Source organism: Mauremys mutica, chromosome 22 (genome assembly GCF_020497125.1).
Source record: "Mauremys mutica isolate MM-2020 ecotype Southern chromosome 22, ASM2049712v1, whole genome shotgun sequence".
Lineage (NCBI taxonomy): Eukaryota > Metazoa > Chordata > Testudines > Geoemydidae > Mauremys > Mauremys mutica.
Genome location: NC_059093.1, coordinates 18,165,362 through 18,174,779, shown reverse-complemented (window position 1 = coordinate 18,174,779; position 9,418 = coordinate 18,165,362). Strand labels below are relative to the sequence as shown.

Below are 9,418 nucleotides of genomic sequence, written 5' to 3'. Positions count from 1 at the left end.
AAACTTCCCTCTCTTTCCAGCATGCTCAGCTAGTTCTTCTGCTGAAGGCAGTTCCATGTTTGCACTGTGATTTATGTTCGGTTCCTGAATGACTGGATTTCTGCCTGCACTTCCACGTGTCACCCTTTTGCTATACTAAGTGTACGTCTACACTGCAAAGAAAACCCCCCGCTCAGAGTCCCAGAGCCTGGGTCAATTGACTTGGGTTCGCGGTGCTCGGAATGTGGGGCTAAAACAACAGTGTAAGTGGGTGCCAGTTGAATTGGAGCTTGGGATACGAGACCACCTTCCCTTGCCACGTTTCAGAGCCAGAGTGGGAACGTCTGCACTGTTATTTTTAACCCTACAAACCCGAGTCAGTTGACCCAGGCCCTGCCACTCTATGCTGCGGATCGTTCTTTACAGTGTAGATGTACCTAACAGGAGCCTCTCTTGCTTTCCCAGCACAGGAGTAGGGATGGCTCTGCAAGTGGGTGGCTTCTTGAGAGACTAATTCTCCTGGAGCAGCACTGAGGGCTTCGGGAGAGGACTTTGTTCCTTGATTGCGTAAAGAAAAGGGATAAGGAGCTATTGCTTTGCTCTTATGAAACTACTAGGGTGAGGCGAGGGGAAGAATCAGAACCAACAAGGAGCTTGTCCTGCTCTGCCTTACTCATTAAGAACGAATGTTACGGCCAGCTGGTTAGACTAAGACAGTGGCAGCAAGGATCTGTCTCTTCAGAGCGAGTGATGCACCCAGCACTACTGGAGATGGTGGGGGGGATTGATAAAAGACGATTTGATAGGCCTATTATTGGTCATGAAGACAATTTACCAGCTTTTCATTCTTTTTTGGAAGGCTGAGAATGAGATGGGTGTTAAATTGTTAAGATACAGAAGCCCTGTTCTTAAGTTCTTAGCCGCACAGACTGGCATATTGGATTTAAATGGGGCTCTTCCCTCCCCCACCACCATTCTCCTCTTCCCCTTGCATCTCTCTTGCTAGCACAATGTCCCCTAGACATGGGCATAGTTTGGGGGGGATATGGGAGTGTTGCACCCCAAACTGCAAGCTTGGGGCAGGTGTGGAATTTAACCCCCATGACTGGTCCCATTGGCCTGGCTAGAATTGACCCCCCAAATCTCCACCTATGCTCCTAAAGACACTTTAAGAAAGAGGAGGAATACATTAGTCAGCTGCTTCTGGACAAACAGAGGTTGTAGGAGAGAGAATCTTCTTTCCCTCTCCTCCTCACAGTATAGCTCACAGGGGTGTTTGGCAGTTGACTAGAACAGTGATAAGCACGGTGTGAGAACCCAGACAGTGTCCTTACAAACATGATCCAAGTTACTCTTAAAACAACGGTCAGTGGCCTGCAGATGCAGATTAAGACATTTCAAATGATAGGAATCTAGTTCACTTTGCACAGAAGCCGGATGAGATTATAATCTCACTCAAAGTTTCTGAACTACAAACCATCATACCGTGTTTTAAAATTATAAACCGGTACCATTATGAAAGATGCTGCTACCTTCCAGTGTAAAGAGTGGTTCTGGAAACAGAAAAAGCACATAATAAACCTGAGTTTGTGCTTATCAGCAAAGCTAGAAGTGGGATTCCTGGACTAAACTAACGAGTCTTTTTTTCAGTCCAAATGGCAGCGTTCTACTGTCTAGCACTACTCTGTATTATGACCTCGGAGAGCCAAGAGCATTGACACAACTCTTTGTCTTGTTCCCAAAAACAAATTTCTTGCTCGCAATACCTGGTTGATAGCTAGACACTATCCATTTATTAGTACCTACGGTGTTAATCTGTCCAGAATGAGAAAGAATCCAGCCACAGAAACTGGTAAGTTTTCGTCTCAGTTGCTGAGCACATTAATCAATGTTGCAAACAAATGACGACAGAGGCATCTGAAAAGCCAGAAGTGGGGCTCAAACCTGAGGATTGTCGTTTGAGAACCAGCTGGTGCTCAGACAGAACTGCTGATCTTGACAAGGCAAGGGCCAGCTGTAGCACATCGCACAGAAGGAAGCCAGCCTCGCAGCTCCTGGGGCCCAGCGGCCTTGGGAACATTTCCCTCCACTCCCGGGACAAAGAGGAGCTCCACTACAACACAGGTTTAGCACCATTTTAATAATAAAAGGAATAATGGAAGAGGAGCAGAGGCAGTGGATAAGAGACAGAGGCCCCAGTTATACCTCACAAAACCAGTCATGGGCCAGAATATACCATCTTCTCTGCACCCTCGCCCTGGATAAAGCTGCTGCCAATGATTAGAGTCCGTGGTGGTTGGGTTTTAGAGCACTACTCATCTTCCCAGTTCATTTTGCCTCCATAATTCCTCTCACTTTAAACTGAGAGCATCAAAGGTGGGTTCTGCCAGCAAAGCCCGTCACTGCTGCACTCCGCTGCTTCTGGTCACAGGGAGTCAGGTCAAAATTCTTTAAATCTGCGAGAACAAGAACCGCGATTAGAGCACAGCCCACGGAGTGTGGCCAGGCAGGTGCCTGCCAAGGAACAGTTTATTTTCAGGAGTTTAAATTACATTCAATATGCTTCCGAAGCACTTTTAAGCCTTAATAGCCACCGCTTCCCAGGTGCTCAGATACAGTCAGGGATAGCTGGAACTTTGCTCCGATGGAGATTGTTCAAGAACTGTAGTGTGCCAGAATCCAAAGCCAAGTCACTCGTACTTACATCCTGTCCCTTTGCATGGCCCTCACCCAGCTCACCTCACCTGCCGAGTTTTAGTGCCACGGAGTCCTTGTGCAAGGGAAAGAGCCGAAGGAGAAACAGGAGCAAGCAGGGAGAGAAGGCAGCAGAGATTCCACCCCCATTTTGGTTCCTGCTAACGCAAGAGCCTAGTGAGTGTCCCAGAGAGGAGAAAGCAGCTCACAGTTGTTAATTTGATTCCAGTGGGGGAACTAAATGGTGAGAGAGTCTGAGAAACAACCCAAGAGGGACATGCAAGGACCACCCAGGGGCTGAGGTGGCTGCAGCACCTTCCAGAGGCTGCGAGTCCCAACATAAGGAGACACCAGCACTGCAGTGACTATGCAGACAGTGAGGCAGACCTCAGTGAGCACATGGGCCTCAGCTTTAGACCTTAGAACCTTCTGCTGAGAGGGAATTTGGAGACCGAGCTGACTGTTCCAACTTCTTAGCCCAGCCCCCAAAGGCTAGCAGATGGGATATTACTGTCAGGCCAGATCCACAGAAGGAGAGGCTGGCTTTTCTTGGTCCCATTCTTAAGCGCCTTCCCCACACCCCATTCATTGCATAGGGAAACTAGCACCTAACTCAGGCTTTGTGGATCCTGTTTTTGTTCCAGGGATTTCTAGGTGTCTAAAGGTTAGGTGTTGCAATGCCCACGTCCCTGTGGGGATCTGGGCCTTCGTCTTAGTTGAAGGCTGCAGCTCTTGCACTGCAGCATTCCCCCCTCTCCTTGCTTCTGCACAGCTATCGCTGAGGATGAGCCAGAAGATTTAGTTGGGGATTGGTCATGCTTTGAGCAGGGGGTTGGACTAGATACCTCCTGAGGTCCCTTCCAACCCTGAGATTCTATGATCACACTGCAGAGACTCGAACTCACAGCTTTCTGGCCCAGTTCTCCCAGCTGTGCCAGGCTCACAAGCCCCGAAAAAAAGGAAACCTTGTCTCATAAAATGCAACAAGAGGCACCCTGGCTATAGCCCTACTTTTCCAGGCTGCTGTTGAGGTGACTCTCAAGAAGGCAGAACCAGCCAGATATAAATTGAGGTCCAGCTGCCATTAGCTGGCTGAGCCCACCATATTCCCTTCCCAAGGGATCAGACTGGAGCCTCGGACACCAAAGGGCTCTAAACAGAGCCTGACGCATCACCCTGACTGACTAACATAAAGGAAGCAGGTTTGCCACCCTTTGGTGGACCCAGCAAGCGCAGAGTGGCACATTCCCAAAGCCAGAGCTGCTCACAGCACATTCTCCCTGGGGCCCATTTCTGCCGGCAGATGGGCACACGTCACTCCCATCACTCCAAAGGGAGCTCCTTCAGGTTGGAGAAGCTAGAATTGGGCCCTTTGTGACAAGGTGACCGAGACATGAAAGCAGGAGTCTTATTACCCTGCACCAGGGCTGAGGGGGAGACTTGGGCCAGACTTACCGTAACAACACAGGGGCCCAGAACATGGCTACCAAAAAAGCTGTTTACCTGTAAACGTAATCAAGATATAGCGTACCAGGCTCCTGAGAGCACGGCAGGAACACACCTTGGCAAAGTGCAGCCCTACACCACCACGAGCTGCCCTGGGATTGTCAGTTAAAGAGCAGAGATGGCCTCTGAGAAATGTAGTCTACAATCTCATTAATTTATTTTGACTCCAGGACAAGACACATGATTATTACCTTCATTTTACACAGGCTTGGAAATTACTTTGATTGGTACATCATTACATTTCTATTTTTATCATTAGATTGACTGGCAAGATTAGAGGAGCAGTGGGGCTATGTACTTTGCCACTTGTAATTTGTTAGTTTAACACACTAGTTGGTGGTCAGACAAGATGATCTGATGGTCCTTTCTGGCCTTAGGACTAAAAATTTGGTGTCCAGATCAGTGTGTGTTTGGACATTTCAAGACAGTATTCTGGTCAGTTAGCCCCACTACTCTGCAATATGACCCAGAGCACAGCATGTGCCGCTGTCACGGTCAGGCACTGGAGATGGACATATTGGATTCTTTCTTTGGAAGCTGTTCCCTTAGAAGTCTGTTGTATGACTACTGTGCCTTGGGTCTCTGCTCTTCTTTAGTTAGCCACGGAACAGACACCTTCAAGTTTACCCCACAAATGCCAAGAAAGAAAAATCAGGATAAATCGCAGATGGAATTAGCTGCAGCAGCAAAATAGCAAAGATACTCACAATACAAACTATTTCCCATCCAACACTACTGCATGTGTTAGTGCCACAGAAGAGCTAAGAAGACACACAAGGACAATTCATTTAGAACACATTAATAGGGTTTGGAAGGGCTGGAGGTAGAACTCTTGGGTCATTAGAACTGTCATAACTCTCCCTGGGTTCTTCTGTGGCCCAGGCGCTAGGTGTCCCTTTGGGCATGCATGGGGGATAGGAGAGGGGGTAGGGAGGCATTCATTGTACAGGGGGTTCCATCAAAGACTGGACAAAGACAAAACATTTATAGCAGCATTTGGGGTGCTTCCCATTCTAAATGCAGGGAATGCAGCAGTAGAGGTAAATTACCCAAGTACAGTATTTTTCCCTTTTCAATGGCACCTACTTTAGATCTAAAACTCCTATGTGCACTCAGCATGTGCCATACCTGCATATTTTGCTGGAAGTGAAGGCTTCTCTGCCAGTGTTACAGGAGATCTGAGAACAGTCATAGAAATACACGACAAACTTGGGATTTTAGAAGCACGTACCCTCTTTTTCTTGTGTAGCAGCCACACCATCCTTTAATCTCTTTATACATCACCCGGGAAAGGAACTGGAAGGGAAAAAGACACTCAAGATGAATCTCTGACTTATGATTCTAGCCTCTGGGAAAGGATTGAAGATACAGTCCCCCCACCACCACCTTCCCTGTCCCTGGAGTGAATGAGAAGTATGCTAACAACTGGATGAATGATTTAGTCTGAATTTAGTTTGTCAGGCCATGTATTGTCTATCAATGTATTATTTATTCACCACAGTTCCAGGGAATACTTCTTTGTTCGTCAATTGAGAGCATTTTCATTGTGAGTATTCAAGAGTCAAAATTCTGATAGGACAAAGGGTCTACATCTAATCACAGGGTCTACATCTAATCTCTGATTGGATGAGCATATTCCTAACATCAGGTTTCCAAGGACAACACTTGGTTAAATACAGGCTTTGCTTTCTGCAAATGCCCTGAAACACTTACATCATTTGCCATCTCCATGACTATTCCTGCAAAGTCTTGTTTTCTAGCGTGTTCATGCAAAGCAAAACATGCACCCCTGCAATCAAAAATCCGACAAAACAGGAGTGGAAAAGCTCCTGATGTAGAGCAGGATGTCCAGCAATGACATGGAAAGGTGCAGGATGCAAGTCACAGTGAGCCTGGCTCCCTTCCAGCAGAGTTACCTCCTTATGGAAGTGGAAAGCCAGCGAAAAGGCAGCGCAGTGGTGTCGTTGGAGGTGGGGAGGAGGAATACTGCAAGAGCACAGATTCCAACCCAGACTGGGGCCCTACGGTGGTGCTAGGTGCTGTGCACAGGTCAGCGACAGAGCCAGGAATAGAACCGAGGTAGCCCCACTTCCAGTCCAACGCCTTGTCCACTGATCACTTTGTCCCTTTCAGTGACCCCTGGGCAGTTAACAGCAGCACTGGCTGTCAGAGAAGAAGGGGGAGAAAAGAGTGCAGATTCTCTTTCGATGCCCCAGCGCAGCGCAAAGGAATTAGGAAGAGCAAAGCGGTTCTGAGCCGAGGCTGTTACACAAATCTAGGAACCACTTCACAATGGCTAAGAGAACCCGCGGTGCATGAAAGCAGCACTACAGATGGAAGAGGTTGTTCATTGTGCCTGGCTTTATGCAGAGCCCACCGCTTTCACCATGCATGCGACAGTCTTATTTACACAGCGTTTTTGCCTTTTATCTTGAAGGCTCCCAGAGCGTGTTCTAAGCTATGGAAATGCTCCCCGCACTGAAATGGAGCCTCCTTGACAGCGGAACCAGTTGCTGTTTGACATGTGCACGGCAGCACTACACGAGAGTTTAGGGCAGGAAATGAAGAATCCTGTATCCAGCTGACACTCCAGGAGTAACACTGGGAGACATATGCAATTAACCCCACTGGCATTTGGTTCCTCCCTCTAGCCTTGACAAGCATGCCAAGGGCTTTGGGTGCTGTCCGTCAAACATGATGTTAATCCCTCAGGATGCTGGGACCCGAAATTCAATGCTGCCTCAAAGAGAGGAGCACCAAATACTCAGGCACCAGCACTACGTGCTACATCTCCTAACCTTTCCTTAGCAGCTACCCATCCAAATGCAGGCCAGGCCAGACACTTAGCTTGTGAATGAGACACAACCCCTGGCCCAGCTGCACACCAATCCCCTAATCTGCATCAAGAAGCCACAGCAGGCTCAAGAGAAACCCACCAGGCAAGCCAAGATATCCGCTGTTATTAGCATGTAGAAGACATTGTTCCAGCCAGTGGGAGAGATCAGCCCTGCCAGCAGGGGGCCCAGAGCAGCACCTGCAAAGGGCAAACACAGCATATCACTAGCAGCCATGAACCATCCCGGGCAGCCAGCCTGTGGGCACTGGCATATGCAGGGCAGAAAACCCATACCCAGCCCCCACGTCAGTTCTGGCTCACGTGCTGGAGTGAGTGCTTGAAGGTCGCACGCTCAGAGCTGCAGGCTCCAGCTCCTCCTCCAGCTCTCTCGGTCATCTCCCCCCTTGCTCCCACTCCCACCTTGGCAGCCGCTGCTGCTCCGCAATGCCCCCTTGGGTTCTCCCACTGCCCCTGCTATCAGGCACTGGCCAGACTCGCCGGATGCTACAGCTGGGCCTGCAGATCCAGCTCCCACTTCCCAAGGGCCAGAAGAGAGCGGAAGAGCTTGCTCCAGGTCTCCCCTCTGAGCAGTCTCCACACATGGCTAGCACTAGCCTCACAGCCCTGCTCAGGAAGCCAGTGTGCCTGAACCCCCCTGGCTCCAGCCACAGGCAGAGCTGGAGCAGCCGGCAGTAGCTTTCCTCCTGCCCCAGCCTGGGGGTGCCTCACTGCACAGCTCAGTCGCACAGCAGGGTTATTTATTGGGCACGGGGGACCGTTTAATCGCCAGGGCCCTCTGGGCAGTGGCGTTTGAATCTACTTGGTAGTTTGAAAAGCTCCTTGCAGCACCTGCACCATTAGCTCCGACCCCCAGGGCCGTGGCCACCCAACCGTTCCCCTGGGTCTTATCCCCTCCCTTCCCATCTCTCTGCCTGCCCGAGAATGGGTCCTGTAAGCTTACGGGACCCAATCACCATCCCTGCAGAGGGAAGTAAAGAGTCTCTCTCCCTTTCCATTCTCTTGAGTAAAGCAGGCTGGCCCCGGACCATTCCCAGCTCACCTGCAGCCTGTGCTCCCTTAGGGCAAAGGGTGCTGGACCCTGGGGACAAGAGGAACATAGACCCTACTGGGGGCAGGAGAGCTGGGGGGGTTGAATTAGGTTCTCCAGCTATTGTATGGAGTTCTTGGAAGTTTTCTACTCACCTATAGATCCAGTCCCATCAATTATGGCTGTAACAGTGGACAGGGCTTTTGCATTTCCCTTGAGACACTCGTGAGTTCCCTGTGCAGGAGGGGAAAGTAATAAATAAATCAAATAAAAATCAAATACTGGAGTAAAAATGAGGGTTAATTTGTGATCCACTCAGTGCATCCTGAACCCTGACTAGGGTGACCAGATGTCCCGATTTTAATCGGGACAGTCCCGATTTTTGGGTCTTTTTCTTATACAGGCTCCTATTACCCCCCCACCCCGGTCCCGATTTTTCACATTTGCTGTCTGGTCACCCTAACCCTGACTCATTCTGGTTACTGGGTTAGTCCAGGACCTGTCTCCAGCTTCCAGCGAGGAATGTTGGTATCAAAACGCCAGAGAGGTTTCTTCTGTGACAGGCAGATTTAGGAACACACCCTCTAGAGAGACAGTTCCTTGAAGAGGGGAAATCCCTTTCCTGAATACTTGCCCTGGGGAGGGAGATTCTTAGACCAGTAAGCGACATCTTTGGGAGCTTGCTCCCCTTCCATGTACCAAGCAGGGGCAGCATTCCAATAGTCTGATTTTCTGCACATTTCATGTGCCTCCTACAGCCACGTTCCAAAGGCAGGCAAGGAGCACTAGAGCTCACAATGGCTGAAGTCCTTTGCTCTGCCTGAAGGAGAAACTGCTTTGGCCTCTCTGGAGCCCTGGCTTGTGCTGGTTGGAGCGGAGGGATTTTTGAAGACTGAAGGTTGGGGAGAAATTGATTTTTTGCTGGCCTCTTCGCAGATTTACTGCATCTGGCTGCCCAAAACTGGGTCAGGTTCTCTGCTGTTTCTTACAGTGTTTCAGCTACATTTGTACTGAATCTTTGGAGGAGGAGGGGTGGGGGTCGCACCTCCGTAGTTTGCCTGAGTTGATAGTAAGACTGATGAATGGATAATAGGATTGTTACTGAGGACTTCCATTGCTGTAGTGCCCAATGACCCCAATCAGGTGCAAGGTTCCATTGTACTAGGCACGGCACAAACATAAAACAGACCCTTCCTGCGAGAGCTAAAAATCCAGTGATTTTAATCCCATCTGATTTTATTAACTCTGCTTGTAAAGTTTTTAAGGCCAGGGATTTTAAAGAGGTTTCAGAGCCAGGTGCCCAAATATCACTGAAATTCAACTGGAGTTAGATTTTAAGTCCCTTCTTTCCCTTC

At 49.3% G+C, this 9,418-nt stretch overlaps 1 protein-coding gene across 2 annotated transcripts in view; it reads right to left on the bottom strand.

Moving 5' to 3' along the window:
- Positions 1 to 1,898: 1,898 nt before the first annotated feature.
- Positions 1,899 to 9,418, bottom strand: part of SLC37A2 (solute carrier family 37 member 2) — a 63,097-nt gene continuing 55,577 nt past the window's right edge. Inside the window, exons 15-18 of one of the 2 annotated variants that reach the window (XR_006574786.1) lie at positions 8,219 to 8,297; positions 7,116 to 7,213; positions 5,308 to 5,475; positions 1,899 to 2,435 (exon numbers count right to left, since the gene is read on the bottom strand). Coding sequence is in view for 1 of the 2 variants with exons in the window: in XM_044996744.1 (XP_044852679.1) it covers positions 2,420 to 2,435; positions 5,411 to 5,475; positions 7,116 to 7,213; positions 8,219 to 8,297 (258 nt within the window). In the remaining variant the exon portion in view is untranslated. The remainder of the gene's footprint in view (positions 2,436 to 5,307; positions 5,476 to 7,115; positions 7,214 to 8,218; positions 8,298 to 9,418) is intronic. The other variant, XM_044996744.1, reaches the window with a different exon arrangement.